This window comes from Maylandia zebra, linkage group LG11 (genome assembly GCF_041146795.1).
Source record: "Maylandia zebra isolate NMK-2024a linkage group LG11, Mzebra_GT3a, whole genome shotgun sequence".
NCBI classification, from domain to species: Eukaryota; Metazoa; Chordata; class Actinopteri; order Cichliformes; family Cichlidae; genus Maylandia; species Maylandia zebra.
In genome coordinates, this window is record NC_135177.1 from 28262103 (window position 1) to 28288273 (window position 26171).

Genomic DNA, 26171 nt, shown 5'->3' on the forward strand with positions numbered 1-26171 from the left:
TTTCGTTTTTCAGGAATCAAACAGGCCACAATACCAGGCCAGATACCTCATACTTCTAAGTACTCCCCCCAGGACACTTAAAGGATGCAGTCAAATGCATTTTCCAAGAGCGCAAAACATTCAATTCAATTTATTTATGAGCAGGCTCAAAAACCCGCCAAAGCAACTGTTGACAAAAGTGCTGAACAACTAAAAGAAAATATGTATATTCAAGGATATGCAAGAACCCTCGAATATTCCTTCCACCGCCCAAGAATGTCCTCAGTTGCAGTTAATACTGCTCCATCATGTGGGTAGGAGGCATTTTGCCTCTCCCGAGTCAACAGGAGCAAAAAAGAATAAACAAGTCGAGACATTTAAATCTCTCTCCATCAACTGGTTTGTTTAAAATCTTGTTTCAATCATCAACTCAGCTATTTATATCTTGAGCAGTTTCAGTTCTGACAGCATTTACCCTGCTCAACATTATTAGCATGAGAGCAAAACTCTCCGCTTCACCGTTTGCCTTTCACCTCGTCTCCATGCCTGTATGAATTAGCCGATGAGGTTAGCACAGATGAGTGACTTGGCTTGACTGAATGATGGAAGTCACACTCTTTGGCCATAAATCTAAAAGCATTTAATGTAAAAAATGTAGAGAAACATGATTTGGAGCTTTCTGTCTGGTAAATCAATTTTAAAGCCACATTCTTGTAATAGTACTCCCTTTGTTCCAGCACTGAAGTCCTGATGAGGTCGCAGTGTCATGGCTGTAGCTATAATACCATCTCACTTTTTAAACACCCTCTGCTGTGTTTTTCGTCTTGTTGTCGTATACTTTATATTGTCATCGACGGGGTAGTGCTAGCTTCAAGCAAGACTCACACTGCTTATATATGACCTACTATCGACCATTTACTGTCCATGGTGCATAAGAGCGTGCAGAAACCGAGCGTGTTTTCAGATGCAACTCAAGCCTTCATTCTGTGTGAAGGGGAAGTACTGTTTTTAGTTTGTTTTCTAGCAGCCTTATCTCTATTCTGTGACAAATAGTAATGATGACAACTGAGAGGAGGGGTGTAATCAGATATCCAATGCCCTCTGGTTATCCAAACCCAGAAGCAGCTCTCTGTGGCTGCAGGCAAAACAGAGTGTGGAAAATTCCTATCGAAAACAGCACCAAAGCTAAGATGATTGATTGACTCTGAGGAGCAGACGGAGCAGATCAATCCATCATGGTGTACTCCTCCTACTTCCATGGTATAAGACCCTATTTATTTCTGTGGCCTTTTTTGCTACAAATGGAAGAAACCCTGAGGGGTCCTCTGAAGATGGGGGTAATTGGTGTGCCCTATTGTATTTATAAAGACTGATCAACATTCACACGCACTGACATTCATCACAACACGATCTCGTTTGCATTCTCATGCATCCTGTTGCCCTCTTTAATGTATTTTACATATTTAATGCGAAGTTGAAAACAAACTGTACACACAGCACAAGCATTATTTAGAAACCAAAGCTGTCTCAGTTAATGCCTTGGAAAATAAAGAACAAACAATATAAGCATAAATACCCAACCGTTAGGAGTCAGCCTGAAATACTACTTGACATTAAATGGCCACGATTCGACTGATTTATGTTTGGGGTTGGACACGGTTTCTTAATGAATGACTTTAAAAACTGACTGTCAAATTGTTCATACATTTTCTCAAGAACTGATTAAGAAGTCATTAGTTCAGCAAAGGCTTGAATGTTTTATTTATTTATTTTAAATAATAAATTCTAAAACACAATATAACTTTTGAGATCAAATAAAAATATTTCATATGATTACTCAAAGTGTGCTTGGATACGCCAGCGTACTCGTGTCCTGCAAGCATCACTACCGGAAAGTAAGATGCGAGTGCCAGAGTGTGTGTGTGCGTAGGTACAAAGAGTACATGGAAATCCATTAGTAAGACATTGGCCGGTGGGTTTTCATTTATCATAGCTGTCACAAGCCAGTCAGTGTCGGTCGGCGGGGTTACATTAGACGGCCCCGGTCCACATGATCAATCACTCAGCACGCTCATGTTGCGAGAATTAGTTCATTCTCTCTTCTTCTTCTTTTCTATAAATGCATGCACGCACCACTGATAAATATGAATCAGGATAAGACACTTCTTTATTGAATCCCTCGGGGGATAGCTCAGAGGCAACATTTCCGCTCTAATTTCATTTAACCAGCACATACTGCATGCCAAATGTATGGTAATACTCCTGAAATGAAATTCAATGATCATTGTAAATTCCATCGACTAAGTACATTAAAAGTGCAATACTGTTAACCAGATAAGAATAATCAGATCTCAGAGATGGATCGTTTTAATACACCTATGAGAAAGACAAATCAGAGTTTATTTGTTTCTCATTGTTGCTGGAAAGTCACAGCACAAAGCTGAAAAAATAAAATATTACAAATGTGCTCAAAACTCGGACCGCAATAAACCGGGGGCCTGTCCAGGATCTATTGTACTTTTTGCCCTGGGGCAGTCAGTACAGGCTCGAGCTTCCCCTGTGACACTGAAATAGACGAGCGGTTCACAAACTGGATGGATGGATATTTAAACTGCCGGGTGGATCTAATTGATGCAAGAGCTGGGATTTACAATAATTGCACTGCCCCGTTACCAGTGGTTGCCAGTAACCAATTATCAATTGCAAGGCTAATAAGCATCTTGTTTGCACTAATGCTACCTGACACCAGTAAGACAGTAAGTGCATCAGTGTGTCTGTGTGATTTTAAAGGCATTTAGCTGGTTGCTATTCGAAGCACATGGTCTGCATCACAGATAAAGCACACAGGCAATGGTCCTGTAGGCGAGTGGGCTTTTGATGAAGAGCACCAACAGAGCAACAGTGGGGAAAGAAGTAAGTGGTTTTAGAGGGAGTAGGATTAAGTAGGGTTACAGAGCAGAACATGAAAAAGCTTGGGAGAAACACAGAGTGTGAAATGTCATGCCCATCAATCAAGATTGACTTTTCTGGAGGGCTGCAATACCAATTGTGTGCATTAGCCTCTTTGAGGAGAAGATGTCAGATAAGTCATTGAATATCAATAATGAAAGGACGGTGGATCATCTGGATATATACGCTTGTCCCTGAAGGTGCATATCACCGTTCATTAAAACGCATCTTTTTATGTCAGCCTGGTTTTAACTGCAATAACTACACAGCATAGACGTTATAGCACAGACAACATCAGAGTGATGAAGTTTGCATAGCAAGGAGGTTGAGCTCGGGGGGGGGGGGTGGTCCTGGTTAGCCTATATACGCCTTCAACGCCAAGCCAAGATAGGAAATTAATCAAAGTGATAAACGAATCGGATATTTTGAAGGTTTATTTTTATTTTAAAATATGATTATGGCATAATACGTTGGTAGACGTCCCATCAAACCTCAACATTATTTGAGGTTTGATGGCAGCCATTTAAAGATAAGCCAATAGTAAAAACTGTGCCACAATCAGTGGGGACAGTCTTCTGTAGCAGCTAATAGAAGCTACTTACTCCCAGATCCTATCCCACTTGCTACAAGATGATAGTCAGGAAACCTAATCCTCCTGATTAACATTTTAAACACATGCTACCAGTCACTTCACAGAACTAGGCTGCATACACAGGGCTTGTTAAACATGTTCAATTGAATCCTTATTTTCAATTAAGACTGCACAATTTGTTCACTTTACACTGGACTAATTTGTGCCTGCATAGTTCACGTCTACTAATCTCTAAAAAGACCGAGTCTAAAGCAATACAAACAAGAGTTACCTTATTTTTCAGTTTTGGTGCAACAAGCTACCAATTGTCTGGTGTTTGTTTCTCTTTCCTTCAACAAAGAATATGACACATGTTTAAAAAGAACGTGAAAGAGCAGGCGGCAGCTGCAGAGACAGAGCTGTTTGCAGAGGACTTGTTACTGAGCTGCACTGCTTAAATCATAAGGCTAAGGAAAGCTGACCCTGCACCAAGAAATATGCAGAGTGTGTTGCATATTTCCAAACAACTACGCTGGGATAAGAAGAAAGGAGATGGAAGGGTCAGAAATCAGCTCAGTTCTTATTGAAGTGACAAAAACAATAGACAAGAGACTAGACAACTGATCTGCTGTTAAGAATTCATCCTTTATGTAGATATTGGAAAAACACATAAAAACAGCTTTTACTTGATTCAGCTGAAGACCCAAAACTGCCGAATTATACCTTTAAGAATTAAATTACCAAATCACCGTACGTCGCCATCTTTTTATCTGTATTTTGTTCTGCTTTTCATTTTGCTTTTATTACATGATCTTCTTCAGCAGAAGAAATTTCACAAACCTGTAGATATCTATAATCATAAAACTAAAAAATAATTTTATTCACAGATTTATTTTATGCACTCGTCAATTAAGAAAAGACTATAGGAGATGTTTTTCAATAAAGTTAGCAGTCTTTGTCTAGAAATGGAAGTCGTTCTTTTCTCAGAGTACAGTGTGCGAATATATCCGCATGTCTGCTTTGTCTTGACTAGCAGTACCATGCATATAAATCTTCTGCTTCTCTGCTTTTGTATTGCATGCGCGCACATACAAACATGACATTATTCTACTCATTACGCAAATAGTAAGTACCTAGAATGGACCACATGGAAAAAAGAAATGCTGACATCTGATTGTAATTGCACCCCACATATGCTCATCTCTGCCCCCTTCAGCATCTCCATTTTCACCATTATGGTAATCACGTAGTCGAACTGCAAAAGGCTTGCGTCTAATGGTTCTTTGTGCCTTCCAGAACAACAACCATTTCTTGGCAAGACAGAGGAAGGGAAAGAGAATTGGCAGATCAAGGGACTTTAGAGCCGGAGTCAAAAGAAATTTGTTCCATTAGGAGGACTGAGGAGAGGGAGATGACTGAACCTGAGGCTTCAGCTAGAACTGCAAATAGCAGATATCCTTTATGTCAGAGCGCATAATTGTTTAGTCCCCACGTGCTGGACAAGAAAGCTGGTGAATACTTGTCAGGGGGGTGGATGCGTGATTGACTCCCAATGCATTTTAACATATTCTGAGACACCGAGCTTTAAGGAGGACTACTTTAGTGTTAGGCAAGCCTCAATATTTGTAAATGACATAGACTGCATGTAGATGGATGCAGCCACAATTATCATGACACCACCCACGCCTTGAGGTCTCAAGCTGAGCATTTTAAGCATCACTACCTTTGTGTATTTTTTGAATACTGGACATTATGAGTGATGGCTGGATCAGACAGGCTTTATCCTGCTTTATCATCAGTTTTACTCTAGTTGAGATCATGATTTAAAAATTAAGATCACAGGGTATTAAAATAGACAATAAAGCTATCAGCAAAGTCTAAGAAAGTTGGTTCTGTTTATTTTGATGTTGTGTTTTCAGTGGAAGAGTTCCAGGACATTTCTTCAGTCTTGGCTGATTGCAGATGTCCCCAACATTATAAACAGTATATTTGCATAATGATTGAAAGTAGCAGCACTGACTAACAATGGGGCATGTAATCAGCTTTGGGATCATTGATATGCAAATTGTCATTGATCAATGGCGATGAGATGAAAGGTTTCTCCCAATGAAAACGCAACGTTCAGAACAAAATCAACTTTCTGGGATTTCCTTGCCTGGATGATTGAGCAAGCATTGTGACTGTCAGGAAAGTGTTTACTGAGGACATAGATCAATTGAAAAGACTTGTGATTTTCTTACAGACTTACAGTACAATTAGAACCAGATGAGTTGCCACCTTCTGGCCATTCAAAAGTATTCAGATTTCCCCAGTGGAGACATTTGGAAAGAAAGAAAAAAAAAAACTTGTGGCACGGTGGTTAGCACTGTTGCCGTACAGCAAGAAGGTCCTGAGTTCAATTCCACCATCAGGCCGGGGTCTTTCTGTGTGGAGTTTGCATGTTCTCCCCGTGTTTGCGTGGGTTCTCTCCGGGTACTCCGGCTTCCTCCCACCGTCCAAAGACATGCAGCTTGTGGGGATAGGTTAATTGGATAAGCCAAATTGCCACTAGGTGTGAATGTGAGTGTGAATGGTTGTCTGTCCCTATGTGTTAGCCCTGCGACAGACTGGCGACCTGTCCAGGGTGTACCCTGCCTCTCGCCCTATGACGGCTGGGATGGGCTCCAGCGCCCCCCGCGACCCTGAAAAGGATAAGCGGAAGCGAATGGATGGATGGATATATCGAGATGTGTTATGCTGTGTTAGAGAATTGTGATCCACTGTGGCAGATCACAGTGCTGGGGCAGGAAGAATTACCAATACACTATCAAAGTGTCAAAGACTAAGAAGCTAATCACCATACCTTAGCAGAGATTAATCCAATCGGAAACAAATACAAAATACAAAGTGTCCAGACATGATTAAAGAGGCTCTAGACTTCAAGCAGTACACACATCAATCTAATTGCAGCAATCTAATTTGCCACTCTGGGAAAGCGTGGCGTGTCAGTGGAGCAGCCCTGTCTGATATGACAGGCTCTCAGATAAGATTACACACCGCACACAGTGTTATCGAACCCCTCGCCTCCTCCCTGTCCTAAAAGCCTGTCTTGCATTGATCTAGAGACACGGCTGAACAGTAGGAGAGTGAGGAGAGGGGGGGGATTAAACATCTGATGCTCGGTCAAACCACAAAACCTGATTTGGGATGACAGCTAAAGCTAGAGGCTCTGATTAGGCAGTTGATAAAGCACTAACAATTCATCCAGTTGTGAGGTCATTCAACTGGTATCTAAAGAATGAATAAATAAATGCTCGATAGAAATCCGCCCTGCAAACACAGACTTCCTCTCATTATTAAAACAAAGGCACTGCTCTCCATCACGTACACCAGACGTTTACTCATCTGAACTGTGCTTTCTAGCTCACTAGTTGCACACAGAAAAAATGTGCAGCCCAGGCCATTTAGGAGAGCTGTAATAACCTGTTGACAAAAAGCACCTGTCAGCAGGAGAAATTAAACCAGCCATCTTCAGCGAGCAGCTGCTCTGCTTCATTTGTTCAGTACCTCAGCCATTTAAAGGTAAAGGAGGATCCTGGAACTAAAATGCTACAGACAGATAAGAATTTAAAGAGAAGAAAAAGAAAGAAAACAAAGTGTCTCATTACAGTGTTGGGCCATCATTACCCGCCAGGGCAGTTTTAGTTTTTTTCAACAGATATTCCATCATTTTGTGTTTGGACAATGCTGGTGGATGCACTTTCTAACACATCAGTTCCAGATCTACTGTATATTTAAAGGCCACAGATGTGCCCTCATGCCCTAGGCACTATAATCATGGAGGAGATCAGTCCCATCAGCGTACAAATCAGAGTTAAATAGTGATCACTGATTGGCAGTAATTCTTTAATCTATGGGGACAAGTAATAGCAAAATATCCATGCCAGGACAGTTACATTCAATTTAATTTATACAGCATCAAATCACAACAACAGTCACCTCAAGATGCTTCAGCTACCAGGTTAACTGCAGCTGTAATTCAGGCTTCTCCTTTAATTTGTCACCCATCTGTATTTGTCCAAAATATATACATATAGTGAAAGCTGATTTTAAAAAACAAACATTTAGAGTTGTTGTTTTTCTTGACTAGTCTAGAGCACTCAGTGACTATTGGCAGCATAACGGGCAGCAAAATAAAAAGTTTACATTCAGTCAAAGTGGGAGATTATTTGGGGAGAAAAGTTTTCAATTATAGAAAACTATTTCAGGTTTCTGACAAATCTATAGAGAACCAGTTTAGAAGCTGCTGGTGAAAGATACTACAGCTTGCTCACCTGCAATTTCACACTCAATTACTAAGGGAATGCAAACTTTCTAACAACATTTCCTGGAGGAATGTGAGTTGAAACACTTGTCCACAATACTCAATATCAATTTCTCTTTCACTGCTTTACCAATTCCTGAGTTCATTTCGGTTTTACCGTGTTTTGTTCCCAGGATGCCAGAGACTGTTAGGTCTATTCAACCCCAACCACCAAGCCACCGACAACAACCATGAAATGTCTCCCACACTGTCAGGCTGATTCTGAAAGTTTTTCCAATCTTTGCTGCAGGAATGAATGATTTTTTACAATTGCAGTTATGCATTGTGGCACAAGCTTCCTCCTTCCCTTCACTCAACACAGACAGAGTCCCACCTGCCAGCGATTGGATGGATAACTGTCAATAAAATGGGAGGAAAGTGTCTTCTGTGCAGGCAGGATGAAATATGTGCATATGTGCATGAGCTTTAGACACTACAAGCTGCAGCAGCTGAGGCACTGATTTGCTCGCAGCTAGACCTAATGTCAAAGTAAGTCTTTTCATGCAAAGACCCAAAGCAGCAACACTAGATAGGGCTGCTCGATTATGGCAAAAATGATAATCATGATTATTTTCACTGAAATTGAGATCTCGATTATTTGACGATATTTATTTAACCCTTTAAGACCTAGTATAGAACCAAGTCCGCCAGAGCTTATATTATTTTTTTTACATGTTGTAGTGCCATTTATGGGAGCATTTCAAGTTGCTATACAACTGTTATAGCCCATATTTTAATAATATGTATGCATTAAGTCCATAGTAAGTACATTAATTGCAAAAAAGTGCAATAAACTACAAAAAAAATTTGAAAATCGTTTTTGTTTGTTTTTTTACATATATTTCTACTTGGAGAAATTTAAGAGGTTTATCCCTCAAAACTTTAAATACAAAAAAGTTGCAAAAAATAGTTTACAACAACAGGAAACTTATTTTGAGTGTCTTCATAGTTTTATTTTGGAGATATACCAATTTTTATATACTGCAGGAAAAACAAAAAAAAAAAAACAATCCTATGATGCAAATTTGCAAAGAAAACAGCATGTGCATCAAAATAAACTATTTCCAGCAGTGCAATTCGAGTTCTAAGCATCCCAGAAACTATTCAGAAAAGTCAAACATGACCAGTATAGGCTTTTAAGGCCTACAAGTAAAAAACTACATTTCCACGAAAATGACGTGACTTCCGGTTTCGGGCAGGAAATGGCGGACATGCGATAGTTCGCGCTGACGTCGGTTTCACTGTGGGAAGTGTTACGAACAGCTGATCGGGTCGGCAAAGCGTGTTTCTGGAATATTATGTTTTTGTTCCTGCAAGCGCTTTTTATGCAATTTTTGCAAAGCTTTATGTGGAAGGGAACCGTGACTGAGGACAAGCTGATGGCATAAGATGTAAGTACAACTCCTCCGGTTTCATATGCAAAACAAATTATTGCGCTAGCTTACACGGTTCAGGTTCTACAGGGATTTAAAAATAGTTACACAAAACGGAGCGTGCTGCTCTGACCGGCTTTAAAGGGTTAACAATGACTTTAAAAAAATAATATAAAATAGTGTGCAACACCACTGAAGTTTTTTTTTTTGCCTCTCTTTTCAACCAACGGCAGTCACTCTCCTCTCCAAATAACTTCTGCTTAGCTTTCTGAGCTTCCCTCGGGTCCTCTTAATCAGCGGTCTCCAACCTTTTTTGCGCCACGGACCGGTTTATGCCCGACAGTATTTTCACGGACCGGCCTTTAAGGTGTCGCGGATAAATGAGGGAGGGGCTAATAATCGGCTCAGTCATTTTTAATGATCGTTGAAAGCCCAGATCGTAATCGTGATTAAAATTCGATTAATTGAGCAGCCCTAACACTAGATAAACACAGAAACAGTATATCCTTAAACTTAAACATAACTGTGTTTCCACAGAAAACAAAAGGCAATATTTGAGGAGTTCCTGGAGAGTGATAAGACAACCTGAAGGAAAAACTAAATGCTCCTTTGTACCAAGAAGAAAAGAAAAAAAAAGGACTGTCACTGAGAACCTGAAAATCTGATGATTTAAAAGAGACAATGGTTGACACTATGGTCGGAGAACACACAAGCTGCGATGAAGAAATGCTTAAAAGAGGTGCTGTATATTAATAGACTCCAAAATAAGTGAATGAACTAAAATCTGCTCCCTAATACGCTTAAAAGCTTGGCATGAAAGACTTGTGATTAAAACTGCCAAACACTGATTACTACCCAGCAGCAACATGTCTCAAGTTGCAGACATGTCATCAGTGACTCCGGATCTACGTCATCAAAGAGTGAGATTACATAAAGACAGAGTTGTTGTTTTTTTTGTTTTTTTAAAGGATCCTGATGGTAAACACCGAGAAATAACAACAAAGGTTTTAGCGTTTTATCTGGATCCACGAAATTTTACCCTCACTGTATTCATGCAACTGAATTGTTACAGTAGCACAGAGTACAATCCATTATAATCCCCCTGCTTCGTCATACATTTTGCAAACACTTTTTCATCATCTTGGCTATAATCCCTCTGCAAAGGCTTGATGATGTGCTCATGCCCATTGAGGGGGACTCATTCTAATCCGAGTTGGGAAAAGCAGAAATTTAGTGGCGATGATAATAAAAGATGGCTTCCCTTTCATCTTGATAGCTTGAGTTCTGCTTTATAATGCTGTAGAGCAGCTTTCTTTGTCAAGGCAATTCCCCCAAAACAAACATACTGTGAATTTAATGGCACAGAAAAGTCCCACAGCAGATTATCAGAAATGACACAATTAAAGGTCATGATGTTGTATTTTTAATGTGTTGTTCTTCTGCACTTTTTGGTTTTAATTTCTTCTTGCTTTGTGTTTTGTGATAGCCAGCTATCCTTACGTACCCCCTGATGACATCAACACACCCATGCTTTTATAACCCTGTCACTTTCCCTTGGACTGAGGGAGGCACTGAGCCCACGTTGGGCGTGCTGTGATCTCTGTGCAGTTGCCACCGTTTCACTGCCAAGTGATGCGAAGCGAGCCAGGATCGTCATTACATGCAGTGGGACGAAACCTGCTCTGACAGCAGGCTTGCCCCAAAAGTGCATTATCAGAAGCTTGCTGTCTAGTATCTTATGAGCCTGCACCTTAAATGCTCCAGCATTAACCTGCAGTTGGGGGCAAAATATTTCCATCATCCTTCTGATCTCATGGTTTCACTGGATTCATGGAGCGAACAGCTCTTATAACCTTACAATCTTCACTAGTGTTCGAAGACATTTTTTTCCAGCAGTAAAACAAATGTAACAATCATCCACAACTAAATCATCCACAACTTTGGCATTCTGGTTCATTGACCAGTTTCTCCATGTTTCCCACAGTGTGGTTCAAGCCATAAAAGTTGACCCTCAAGTTGTTAGTTTTATGTTAATAAAGCATTTCATTAAATCTTGTGAAAATGGAAAAACTTTCCAAGTATAATAATTCATCTACAGATGGTAAAGGTACTGGCGTGCCATGAAAGTGACACCGCATCTCCTGCTGTTGGCTCTCAGCAAACTGAAAATGGTGAAAAATGTCCACTCCGAGAAGCAGTTTATCACAGTTTATTCAAAATTCTTCAAAAACAGAAAACTATGCTTTACAGCTGTAGCATCACTAAGCTGTGCAATTCCTTAGATGTAACAAAGCGAATGCAATACAAAAAAGTTTCTGACTCAGTGTAAATATAAAACCTGTGGAGAAGAGCCTTTAGGAAAAATGAAATTCAATTCATATTATTTAAGACTATGACTGAAACACTATGCAGACTTAAACACAACTCTTTCTGACTACTGTATACAGCACAGTGGATTTTCAACAGCAAACATTTGCACCACTAAGTAAAAAGCAGTATTTAAATATTGCTCCTCAACGTAACACAGCCTGAACTAGACCAATATCATTGGCTGAGACTGCTCACATAAAAAGAAACTGCAAATAGCTAGAACTGCAATAAGAGAGAAAATATTGTTTTATTTTATTACATCTTAATTCACACATTTGTCCTACAAATACTTACATTGACAAATGTTTAAAATAAACTACAACTTTAACAATACCCCAAAAATCCATATAGATTGGGCTGTACGAATATCTCAGTGACAGTATGTAAAGTAAAGTAATTCCCAAAGCCCTACTGCTGCTGCTACTGCTCTATATCCTCCAATTATCATGATATACGATGTGGCCAGCCAGCAGTTCCACTTTAGGCCCTATTGGTCCCAGAACAAATAGGCAATATTGAATGGAGGGTTGGGATGTGCTCTCAGGATGGGGTGAGGGACCAGATCCTGATTTGTCACCTAGTGCTGGTCGCTATGGAGACAGATGATTTCAACCCCATCGTGATGGAGCCCGTGGGATATAGAAATTGATGGGGAAGAAAAGGAAAGTGGGTGGATGGTTGCACCCCTTCTTTCTATGTGTAACTTGCATGTGACAGGTGGTGATGGGCACCATTTGCGTAGCCCTTCATTTAACCTTAATGGAAAGGGAAGCTGCCACTCCCTCCTTTGCTCTCTCTAACCTTTACAGTGCCCCCCTTTAAAACCAGGTGCAAGGTCTACAGAGAGGTAATTGCTAAGGAGGGGAAAAAACCTGTCTGCTTAATATGTAGGCTGAGGAAACAGCAGGCAGTTGTCAAGCGAAGTGCTTCCTGAATAAAGCTGACTGCTTTTAATAAATGTTCCATAAATGACAAAACAGGAGGAGCTTTCAAGTGACACAGGTGCAAAGGTGCTCGATCAGTAACAGTAAAATCCAAGTATTAGTATGCATGTATGTCAGTACATACAAGTCCCTTTTAAGCAGCACTGTCTTTGGAAAAGTGATGCCACAGCGGATATGTTTAGCTCCAGTTTGTTTGCTGTAGGTTATGATGATGTAAGACAGTGAAAGACAGTGAAAATTGGTGAAAATCCAACATCACTTTGGGGGGATCCGGGATGACTGAGAACCGCCAGGTGCGTTATAAAAAAATGTATTTCACCTTTCAATAGCACCTCCAACCAGACCAACTAAATAATAAATATCCAGCACTTCATTATTTGGGCCATCGATCCAGAGTAAATCTGGTTTTCAGGTTTCTATCATGTAAGAGTACCTGGTAATGCTTTACATCATCTAAAAAGCCCTCAGGGTTTCCTAATAAACGCTACTGGTTTCAAATTGTCCTTAGGCGTGCCATAAGAGAAAAGGTGAATGGTTCAGCCTTTTTTGCTAGAAGCAGCTCATTTTGCATGCCAGGAGAACTGTGAGCAAAAACCGATGACCTTATGCTCTTTAATTGCACCTCTTGGGATGAGAATGGAAAGGTAAAGAGGTAATGGGACAAAATGGAAAAAAAAAAAATGCAGGATTAAATAATCATAAGATGAAGGCAGAAAAATGGAAAACTATTTCTCAATGCGTAAAAAGGGGTCTTTATGCTTTCATTTGTTGTAGAGAAGCAGAGAACTGGAAAGCAATTGTGAATAGCAGCATGTGGCCAATCCCCTTAACAGCCATAGGACATCTATTGTTGATGAAAAATCTCTGGAGTGAGGGAGGGGCAGCTGTGACACCTAATGTAATGTTCTCTCTTTTTCAGCACAATCACAAGCCTTGTCCCTAGCATCTGTTAGACTACGGTTTTGGCTTGGCATTTAATGTGCCTTAGCTAGTGACCCAAATATGCAGGCATGGGGGTAATGACGTCGTTCACAGAGGGATGAACATCTCTCTAATCCACCACTTAGCCTGTTGGATTGGTTGGCTCCTCACTTTGAAGCAAATGGAGAAAGTGATAGTAGTACATGAGACATCTAATAATAATGGTAAATTACACTTGTCAAACTTAGCAAAAGAGGGAATCTAAAGAGGATATAGTGGATGTGACATATGAAATGGTTTAAATGGTCATAGTTTGGTAGTGTATATAACTAAACTCTTGATAGATAGGCTAGCTAAAAGTGGGCATCACACCTTTTTTTTTTAGCTAGCTTGTACGCTAATATAAGCCCACAGCAGTTAGGCACTTAGCTAAATGCTAATAAACAAAAATGGAATTATTAGCACCTTAATAGTATTTATATTTCTCAATATTTATTTTTTTCTTGTTTCTGTAAATTAGTGAATTTTAGGTGTGCTTGTAGTCACTGGGTCTGCACATGCTAGGCTAATTGAGCACTAAGCTAACTAACACAGATAATGCTTATCCAAATTTTGAGGGGAAAAAAGTGAATAAAACCATTTCCAGAGTTTTCGACCCACTTATTTATCTGTGATAATAAAATTCCCAGCTTTTCTACCATTTACGGCTTGAGTTAATCAATCAACATCAGTTAGAAAATGACATAAAACGACCAAACAACCGGTGATATATAAGCAGAATTTAAAAGCAATCTTGGTCAATGTTTCAACTAAGAAAGGGTCTTAAGCTGCACGAGAGGAGTGTAAAGGATTTTTGTACCAATCTAAAAGCATCATACCCTATTATGGATGAAAATACTGGGCCACCAATACTTTATACCTAAAAGAACTGCTTGGCCATGGAAACCCTTGCCATGAAGCTCCCCGCACCCAGTTTTTGTACTGATGTTAAAGCCAGACACGTTTTTGGAACTCCAGTTATTGAGTTAGCACAGTGTTGCTGACTTTTATGCAATACATATATTAGCATTCATTGACTTGACTATGTAAGTTTTTGTGGTCTGCCACTTCATGGATGATTTTCTTGTGTTCCCTAAAATAATACAATTTGAGCTAATACCACTTACAGTTGATGGAATGTTGACTTGTTACAACTACATATTAATACACTCCAATTCATTAAAAACACCTGAACTGAAAGGTTAAGAGTTATGGTCCAATACTTTTGTCCCTGTCATTCACCCAAAACTGTACTTTATAATAAGCTAGCATCTGGTTGCCATATACTTGTTGTAGCCCAAAAGGGAACAGAATATAAGTCTAAGGTTTCAAAACACTAGACAAGTAGGCAGAGTTGACATGGGCTTTCTGGCTTTTCCCCAGAATGGTAACAAAGGAAAAGAAGAAAATGCATTTTGGAGTCTTTCCAGGAAGAAGAGATCCTCTCAGCAATCAAGTCATCCTAAATTAGCTTTCTTTTCAGATCAAAGAAAACAGCCTTTATTGTAGGGCTCTGGTGATAAAAGATTAATACCATAAACAAGCTGTCCACTCGGATTTGCTTCTAGCTGTGTGGCTGTGAATAAGCACATGAGAAAATCTCAAACATCTTATGGTGATTCACCCAGAATGCCAAAACCTTTGTGTTTACTCAAAAGAAAAGAAAAGAAAAAAAGCTAATCTAGGTACATTATCTCAATAGTATCATAACGATTGCAGACAGACTTTTTAAGAAAGGGTGAAGTATTTTATTTGGCTTTCTTTAGCTTTGTCTGGTAAGCTGGGAGTAGTCGTTTTAGGATCAGTATTTTCCTTTGCAAATCCTTAAGTGTGTACTTATATGCCATATATACCTTTTCTGTATATCATACATTACTTCTTCAGAATGATGCTCTGTTTGTGTTTAACAATGCCTTCTGAATTCAAGGCTGAGACGACCATTCAGTCTTGCACTGAGATAAGCTGGAAATAGAGCAATCACTGCTGATTGTTTTAGCTAATGCCCTCCACCATACAAGTAGGGCACGAGAGCTCTGGGAATCAAATATTGAAAATAATTCATTGCACTGAGAGCTTTAGCCTGCAAGTCTTGCAGTTAACAAGTGTCCCAAAATGACTTTGCATCACTTTCCCACACTCTCTTAAATCAGTTCTAGATCTAAGTTTCAGATCTAAATAAGGGAGTTAAGGCTTTCCTGATAGCCTGAAGTATGAAAAATCTCATATCATAATGTCTTGCTTTGCCCCGAGCTATCACACTGTTTCTCTAAACAAAAATTTTCCACTCTCTATGATGCCTCCTTGCTCACCATGTCAATATGAACTGATCAATAAAAGTAAAAGCTCACCTCAGCTGATCTCACAGAGGCATGAAACCAGAAGATGAATTAAACAAAGGACATAAATGACCACTTTAAAACCGAAACCAAAGCAATTAAGAGGTACAGTAGTTCTGTCAAATCATCCTCCAGATTTACACTTACTGTTGTTAAAAACTATTCTTTTAGATTCTTAGGGCCAAAAAGAGACTAGGCTCAAAAGTGGTCTTTTGATCATTAAAAATGATCTTTATTTTACATATCCAGATATGAAGACCTTTCTCATAACACACAACCCAAGGTCTGAAGCACAAACGGAAGCCTATTTATTTATATACTTGCTCTCACGTCATGCCACACTTTAAGTTTCGATCAAACAGCCTAGTTGGTTTCACTTTCACTTCATTCTAGCTGCAAAAGCGCTTCTGCAAAAGCATGCAGTTTCCCGACTGCACTTTTTGGCACAGAGTGTACTCAGAGTTAGGCCTTTCTTACATTAAAACAATATAATCAGCAAATACGCATTCAAAATATATAATTCAAAACTCAACACTGTGTTCAACTTTCATTCTTCAAGCTGCTATAACTATATAAATGTTGAACATTTAGCTAAAGAGCAGACATTTCATTTGGCCAAAAAACAAAGGAAGAGTGGAGGTACTGGACTTGAAGAGGTCAAATATGAAAGAAAAAAAAGAAACATCTCCAAATCAATTATAATAAATGTGTTCTGCAACTGCTGGATGTGTAAATTAAACCAGTATACCAAATAACCTTCAAGGTGATCATATGTAAATGTTGACTTCCATTAGAAAGCTATTGTAAATTTTTAGACTAGCAATATAAAACCCACTGTGGTGGATATTTTGTAGTGAAAACTCAAGCTCCTTTCAGGAGCATCTATTTCCAGTGATTAGACAAAACCATTTCAGATTTCATGCCGGTAAGCACCCCATGCTTTAAGATTTATTATTGCTGAAAGTAAACAGCGGCAGCAGGCGAGACATCTTGCATATCATCCAATTGACCTTCAATGCTTTATGTCAGCCACGGTGAAAGCTGCTGATAATATCAGCACCAAAACTTGAAGCCGACTGGTAAAAGTTATTAACATGTAAATATAACAAGTGCTGAACTACACAAACTCCATCTGGGTCACAGTCATCTCCACCTTTAAGCTGAAATTTATCAATGAAATGCATTAAATGGAAAACAAAGCCCTTCAACTTAACCACCTCCCCATTGCATCTGCTTCAAAAGAGTTAACTTTTCCAACAAAGTGCACGCTTTTGCATGCCATTAATACATAAATCCAAGCTTCAATTAGCACTACAATTTTACTTTCTAAATTAAAAACACTGAACATGCTTTACATTATGCAGTATTCTCCTCAGGCACTGAGAATAGGGTGACAGATATTCCTCTGTGCTACTGCGTGAATCTCATTTTACAAAAACAAATGATTTCTTAAGCTGGAGACAAAACAAATGTTGCTGTCATATGCACTAAAGTAAAAGGTGACCTTGATTTTCACCTCTTCACAATGCTCGAGGAGATTTAATATTAACCTGACATGAAACCGGATAGGGACAAGACAGCGCTACCAACTGCTTTATACCCAATTAGTAAATTACATCTGTGATGATTTTCTTGTCCAGTTTTATTATGTCACACAAATTTTCAACATATTATAATAAATGCTTGTTAATCAAAGTTTAACCTCCGTGAATGCGTATATGCTAACTTTATTATAAATGACTACACGTTGGCTGAGTGGGAACTCCCACACAATCTCACATCAAGGCACGATTGTTCAAAGTACGTTAAAAAAAAATTAGCTTTCTAATTGCCCAAGGCAAAAGAAATTTTAATAAGCTCTGAAGAAATAAAGTAATTTAAATGACAAAAGTAAAAGGAGGAAAGGAAGTATCAGAACTTTGTTTCAGAGAAAAGAATTAAGAGAGACGCTTTCAGCCTTGAGGGTCATGACAAAGGGAAGAGGGATTATAGCAAAAATAAAAAGGAACGTAGGGTTGAAAGAAAGAATTAAAGGAAGATTATAGTAAAAGTGAAAGTGTGACAGAAGGTTTGGAGTAAAATGTCTCTCTGCCTCTCTGTGGTTTGGGCCGGGCTGTAGGTCGAGCAGCAGGGATGTTCTGGTTACTTTCAGCATATTGACAAACCTCAGACGCCGTTGCTAACCGTACTGTAGATCCAATCTCGTAGCATTTCTGTTTGCTCTGGGGATTAAAAATTAAAGAACACAGCATCCAATTTCATACCTGGCTTCTTGCACCACCCCTCACAATGTGACATTTACTCACTAGCATGATGCCCTTTCTCCCTTCCTCTCCCTTTGACAACCTCCCACTCTCTATTCATAGATAATGCACTGTGCAACACACGAGGATAGCTGAAAGCAGGAAAACGATGACAGTTTTCAACAGACTGAAAAAACATTTTCTTACAGTATTAACCATATTCTGTTGAACAAAGTCTTTCGCTTCCCTTCATACTTGACTATTCCTCAGCGGTGCTGCCAGAGATAAATAGCTTTTTCTACACTACCTTTGTTGTTCGGATATCAGTCGGATCGGCATTAAGGTTCTTAATGGATAGCTGTGCTGTATGGATAAAGACAGCAATTACTTGGAGAAGCTGTGCGTTGTACTCTTCAATATTTTAAACATATTATAGAAACATCAAAACATTTAAAAACTGACTTCCAAATTAATAATTTGCCATGTAATTAATAAATAAATCATTGCACTGATTTATGATATCATTCATGAATGCAAAAGCTATATATATATATATATATATATATATATATATATCTATATATATATATATATCTATATATATATCTATATATATATATATATATCTATATATATATCTATATATATAGATATATATATATATAGATATATATATATATATATATATCTATATATCTATAGATATATATATATATAGATAGATATATATATATATATATATATATATATATATATATATATATATATATATATATATATATATATATATATATATATATATATATATATATAAAAAATGTAATTTTATATGGAAACAACATATTAGGTGACTGCTATACTTGTCAATATCAGTGTGTAACCATGGCTTAATTCAATACAATTAAACAAAAACAGTACGATCCATCATCAACCGATTCTTCAGTTCAAATCTAATTTTTTCCTAAATTAATTAAATGTTGATGTGTCACAGTGTGCCAAATCCCAGTGAAAATTAGCAAACCCCTTTTGCATCTTCCTGCATATTTCACAGCTTTTCACCTCCATGTGTGGACTTATTTGGTCCACAGGGCTGAATCACTTTGCATATGTCTCACAGGAATCCTTCAGCACTGAGCACCACACTGCTTCTAACTTGTAAATGGTGCTGACTTATAGATCGTATTTACATCACTGCAATAGAAGCATGAACAATAAACATGTCGCACAAGATTGCTTGATATACAACGAGTAAGCGAAGGGATTTTAATTACACGCACCATGTATTCACGCTCAGCATGCAAAAAGTTTGACCTTGTTCAATGAAAGCATGCTTGAAATAATTCATTTCACTTATTTATTCAATAGCCATTGTTATTCAGTGTTTGGGGTCTATGTTAGCAGTGTATTTACTATAGCTAAAAGACACATGAACTGCACAGCTAATATGCATAGTTGAGTGTTTGTTTAATTATTGCATCATGTTGTTTGCATGTTGCAAATTCTCGCCGTATCAGGCCCCACTGCCAGATTCCAGTATATTTGTTTTCTTATACAACTGATGGTTTCATGGCGTGAATACAACATAAAGCAGGATGAAAACAATCTCAATATCTTATCTCAGGTTATACAGTCTAGCAAACTGTCACCTCGCTGTCAACCTTCTGTATAGCAGCAATCTCCTTTACATGGAATGCCTTTTTTCTGACTGCCTACATCACAAAGTAAATGAAAAGAATGCAAAACACAGCTGTGACACACAGCTATTCTTATGTTAGGTTGTCCTGGCCAAGAGATCCAGCATTAACCTAGCACAGCGCCTGGAGAAAAAAGAAAATGAAAAAAGCATGCAAACGCCACAAAACTTAGCCATAACTGCATTGAATCCAACTAGCGCCATGCTTGTGCTATCATCACAATCTGACACCAAGCTATAATTTATAAGCTGCGTCTCAGCTAGCTAGAAGTGCCATTAACCTTTAGCGTCAGGTATAAATCCAGCTCCCGGGGATGAATCCGTATAAAATACAAGCTGTTTGTGCTGAATGTGTAAATGTGATGAAGTGATTGTTTGTGAATATGCTACCAATAACAATTTAATAAGCTGATATCAAGGCTCACTGCTTTGAGTCTGTTTGGAGTCCCATATCTCCCAGCAGTCAGACATTGCTTAATGCAGCTTTAACACGAACAAATCATTGCAAGTTTATCATCATCTCTATCATCTCTCAAGTTTTAATATTGACAACGGTACAGTCCATTAACTTTCAGTGTCCTTGGCTGATATTCCTTCCTAATGATCCCTTACTTCACAAGTAGAGTAAGTGGATGAAGCCTTGATAACTCATCTTGAAACACGACTTGTAGTAAAAACTAACAGATCTCTGCTCCCTGCAGCATATTAATCAACAAAATCGACTAACAAAATAGGCTTTCTGCAGCAAAATATCAGCCTAATTACATTGAGAAAAGTCAATCAACTAAATTTATTACATTAAAACAGTAGAGAGTGGGGGAAAACAGTTTGGATTTATTATATTTGGAGCGCTTGTTATCTAATTTGTTCTTCTGTTTTTCACTGAATGATGCTGGCAGTTCATTGTGCTTGTGAAAATACTGGATAACACACAGTATCAACACAAAAAAGCACAGATGGAAAAAAAGATTGATTTATAATCAGTTCATTAGATAACACAGACATAACGCTGCACTCCTCTTTCTCATCGAACTCACCCTCATGAACACCCTTACAATGTAACTGCAGCCCAGCCCATGCAGCAGTATATTAATGACTAACCTCGTATTGTGGATGGATTTTCTCAGTTGTTCTCCTGACTGAAGTTTGGTCCTTTTACAGCATCCAGCCATGCGATTGCATTTGTCCCTAACCATCGGGAACCATGACGTTAACTTTTATCGAGTGGAAAAAAGTAAGAGTTCATCTATGGGCTCAAAATGTGGTCATAAATATTTTGTAATTGTAAATCAGTTTTGTATGTGTAAAAAAGATTTGTATGTGTAAAGAGAATTTGTGGGTGCGTAAAAAATATTTGTGTGTGGACTTAGCCAAAAGAAACCCTGCAAGTTACAAGTACAAATTTTGACCCTATTTTTTCTTCCTTTCATCTGATTGGTCAATGTCATGTCAATCACAAATGTAACAATCCAATCAGAGAACACATGGGTTTGGCTGTCGGAGGGGCGCTTTTTTGAACTGCAGGTCTTTGAGGGTAATACAGTTTGAAGCTGGAGGATCTCTATATAAATATCCGATAGCAGCTAGGTCCCCTAACTTTCAGCAGCTGTTGAAAGGATAAAGTTGTGGTATGTCAGTGGTTAGAAATACTATTATTACTTTAGGATTAGTTTAACACAAAGTCAGGGCTGACCCGGGACCATTGCTGTGAGTCACAGTGCGCAGCATAAAAGTCCTTTCACATCGGACATGTGCTGCTAATGCTAACTAAAAGCTAAGGATCCAGAATTTGTTGCGCTGGTTGCTGAGCTCTGTTGGTTTTTGCAGCAGCTCTACCTGTACTAGATGCACCTGCTCCTTGTCTTTTCTATCTCTGACTTTGTCCTCTACAAGAGTTTGGTTTTTTTTGCTAGTTCTTCAAATGTTCAATAAAAACATGTATGCTAATTCATAACGAAGAAAGCTTTGTAACGAAGACTGTCATTTCCAAAACACTGCCCGCCCCCCCGCGGTCCGCAGCGCTGTTGAAAAGGCTGTGGAAGTCCCTGTATTAAACATGTAGACCTGTTACACAAAAATCACCAAACTCGGACGACCAGAGACTGTTTTCCTTCATGGTGATGAAGGAAAACGCTTGGTTGGCATGTAAAAGGGCATTTATTCCCTTCAAAGACCTGCAGTTCAAAAAAAGCGCCCCTCCGACAGCCAAACCCATCTGTTCTCTGATTTTTGCACATACAAATCCTGATTTACAAGTACAAAACTGATTTACAAGTACAAAATATTTATGACCACATTTTGAGCCCATATTCATCCTCCAGCTTCACTGTGTTTATGTTATGCTAACATAGTTGTGTAGCTAGCGATCACGTAGCACATCATTATATACCAGCTAGCCCAGCTTCACTAACCCTACAAACTGCTGTTTAGTTTTCCGTCTTCATTTATGTTGGAAGTGATAGCAGAGCTGTACGTTTTAATTTTTGCTGTGGTGGTTAAGCTGCTGGATTTTTGGCTTCACGACCCTTGTTCATGGTTCGTGCACGTCGAAACAGAGCTGTACGTTAGATTTTTTTCAGAAATCCCTCAGTCAGAACATGGTATATTATTTAATCTTAAATTTTTGGGGGGAGACTTCCCGCGTACCCCTAGAGGGAGCCCACGTACCACCAGTGGTAAGCCTACCACAGTTTGAGAATGACTGAACTGGCATATGAACAGATTTTAAAACCTTATTCTTTTATAACTAATAGGTCGAGAACAAAACTTTTCTCTGATGTCTTAGCTTTAACTACAAACATTAACCAAACCGGTTGAATAAACAAATGATGGCAAAATCTGTGTTTGAATTATTTTTGGTCATTTTCATCTAAGGGTGATCCTGGATTAGTTGCTTTAAAACGTGGCTCAAGGCCTTTGCTTTAAAGTGACTCCTCTTAACCACAACCTCTCTAATACTTGTGAATCCCTACAGAAGTGAAAGAGGAAGACCTCAGGTATGGAAGACAGTACCAGCCCAAGTCTTAATAAGAGCTGATCCACCTTTTATTAAGAGCTTTATTGTGGGATTTCCCTCAGGCACAGAAGTGCGAACTGACTGATATGCTCCACTGCGGAGGACTGCAGGACCCCTCTGGATTTGGCTCCAATTAGAGGCTGTTGGGAGACTGTGACACCCCTGGCAGGTTGCGAGGTTTCCTGTGCTGAGTGAAAGCTCAAGAAAACATAGTGTCAAAAGCTCACTGAGGTGCAAATAAGTGTGATGTGTTGTCGTTCTTATGACAGCTGGATTTTTTAAAAATTCATTACTTATGATTTGTTTTCAGAAGGTGTGCAGGTATAATATATTTTTATATCTGTAGAAATCCAGTTGCTTTTGTCTCATTTGAAATTCGAGTTAAACTACTGCTACCTGCAGCTTCTCAAAAGCAGCCCCATCAAAGCACAAGCAAAAGAAGAAGAGCATTATAAAGACCTCTAAATAAACTAACTGTCTTTTACAAACAGAATTTACAAATACAGATTATTGAGTGAAAAAGCTATAAGCTATAAGAATTGTTGCCCATTACATGGCTTCAATTATTATTCAGTATTGAAAGAGCTGATCAGAAGCCAACGAAGCAAAACGGTGCAAAACAACCTCTATTTCTAAGCTCGACACAAAAGATAAATATTTTATTTTAATTTTTAATTTAAGATTAAACAATGTGCCTACCGTCTGAAAGTAGGCTACAATATGAGACTAACCACCGCATGTCTAAGGCACTATTGCTTTTCTCTGAATCAGTTAATAGACAGTTACGTCAAATGTCTAATTATGGAAATATTATGGAGATATGTTACACAACATAGCCCACGTCAAAAGCAAAGGATTAATAGCACTTCACTTATTTCTGTGCTTTGAGTTGGATGTCAGTTCTGGTTTAAGCAGAGCTTAAACTACTTTGTTTGGTTTTCCTCATTTAACTAGATTATCCATGTGTGCTGCCTTATTATCAAAATCCAAAATTACGAAGGACCTTGTGACTTTATGTTTCTCTTCTTGGCTTATTTAACGTCTGTCATATTTAACGTCATGAGGTGCTGGACGACATCCTGAGTACATTTGAGGGCTTGTGAATATTGATGCACTAATACAGCGGTTCCCAACCCCCACTGAGTCGTTTGGTACCGGGCCGCAATGTTCGAGTGGGAAATTTATGGTTTTCTGGGGTTTTATCTGTGTTTATCACTATTTTTTAATCTTTTCCTGTGTGTCATGAATAAATCTTCTTTTTTTGGTACTGGTACTGGTTTTATTTGTTGTATTTATCCGTGACACCTTAAAGGCCGGTCTATGAAAATATTGTCCGTGGTGCAAAAAAAATGTTGGGGACCGCTGCAATAATATATAGAGATGCAACAATTGACAGGCGAGGAACCGGAATCGGCTGATTTCCGGCTTTCTCTGCCCTAATCAGTAACCAGCTGATCAGCCTCGTGCATGTGCAACGCATACACAGCAGTAGGCCACGTGCTAACATTTAGTTAGCATGGAAAGTCTTTGTTGTGACTGAAGACACAAAGTTTGCCAAAACATTTATAACAAAAACTTAAACCAACTTCACCAATGTGAGCATGTTTTAATATTAGTTGTTAAAGTGAGAGAAAATTTATGTAACTTGGTTTAGGGGGAAGTTATATAGTTTAAATATTTTTTTATTTTTTTTTAATTGCCAAGATGACATGTTGTATTGAAGAAAATTTGATTTTTGTTTGTGTGCGCGGTCAGTTAGTTGTTAGAAAGACATTCAGAACTGGAAAAAAAAAATGGTATCAGTAAGCAACGGGACAAAAACCATCTCCAAATATACTGTGGGAACATCATGATGGGCCGGTATTGGCTTGTTATCAGGATGTCAGTGTTGTTTATCTGTTGGGTCATATTAATTTTGCTGTGGGAAAAAAAAAGTGTTTTCATGAAGTGTTTTTTTCTCCCCAGCACAGCACAAAAACATGGGATTAAAAAGCCAAAAATCAACTTTCAGTCAAATTGTTATTTTAGGCAGACTACTTGCTCTGAAATTCTAAATCAGTGCTAGCCTGTGAGAGTTTAAGATTGGTGTAGTTGTCCATCCGTTCCAAACTGAGAAACAGTCGGCCCTGGTCTGTTTCTAATAAAGACATTTGCAACCTTCTTATCCTTCTTTTGTCCACCCAAACACAAAACTATAGATTTTAAATTAGTTTCTGTGGCTGGTGCTTCTACTGATCACAAAATTGCCTCCCTCCCTAGTTTTAGTCTGTCTTTCACATGAAAGTCTTCCAAGAGAAAGGTCAGTGGGTCTTAAAAATAAATAAATAAATACCAAAAAACCAGGTGACCTTTCAGGCCTTCTGAGTCTCCAGCAAATACTCACCAAACATGTTGCCAATATGCCCGTTTCTCGTCAAAGGCCGCAGCTCATTCTTGCCCCAAGCATAGCGCTTGTAGTTATCCCAGGCAAACTTCATCATCTGCAAAATAAACAGAGGGCAGACAAACGGGTCAGTCGGCTGACAGCAAAGCATCGCAGCTCCAAACCCAGTCATAATTAAATTGGTATAGCTCCAGGCAAACAGAATGATAGATATTGATCAGGTCTGAATTAAGGACACGGATGCAATTATAAACACATAAACCACACTGCTAAACAATACGGTTGACATTTTCACAGCAGCTACTGTTATAAATGACAGACTGACTGGTGTCTGCAGACAAAAGTAAACCTCTTTGAGCAGCACATATTGCTGTTCAGATAGCTGTGATCTGCAAAGAAAATTCCCAATGCAATAATATAGAACAAAAAGGAGCAAGACAAAAAAGTAGAGGATTACAAGAAATGATTAAAGCGTTTTCATCCACCAGCAGCACACTAATCAACTATATTCATAGCTCTTTGTTGTAAATGTCATGTAATAACTATAGCTTTCCAGAAGTGACCAACCTCCAAGAAAACAACTTTAAACTTCTTCAAACTGCTAAAAGTCAGAAGATTACATCAAATGTTGATTTAAATATCAGTTTGAATAATATTTAAGGGGGCACAGTTGCAATACATCCGTGTGCAAGCTGAGCACTCGGCCATAGAAATTTGGCAGCGTAATCTTAACATTGTCCGTATTTGCTTGAGAAAGAATTTGTAAATGCGATGAAATGAAAAATAAAAAGAAATCAGAACTGAGTCAGTAAAAATTCTCTTTTAGCCTACTTTCTTCTGAAACCTATTAATAATGAAACAAGAGTAAGAATCAAATGTGAATCACAGCATCAATTTTTACATCCTTGACTTTTTACCGAGATCAACAAAGCGATTACAAGTATCCTGAGGGGAATATGAATATATGTAGAAAATGTAACGTAAATATAGCAAAACTTCATGAGAAATAAAC

General features: G+C 38.5%; 1 protein-coding gene across 2 annotated transcripts in view; it reads right to left on the bottom strand.

Moving 5' to 3' along the window:
* Positions 1–26171, bottom strand: part of LOC101464129 (mannosyl-oligosaccharide 1,2-alpha-mannosidase IA) — a 205443-nt gene that overhangs the window by 98698 nt on the left and 80574 nt on the right. For both annotated transcript variants that reach the window (XM_004551022.6, XM_004551023.6), the window contains exon 2: positions 25160–25256. In XM_004551022.6, the coding sequence (XP_004551079.1) occupies positions 25160–25256 (97 nt within the window). The remainder of the gene's footprint in view (positions 1–25159; positions 25257–26171) is intronic.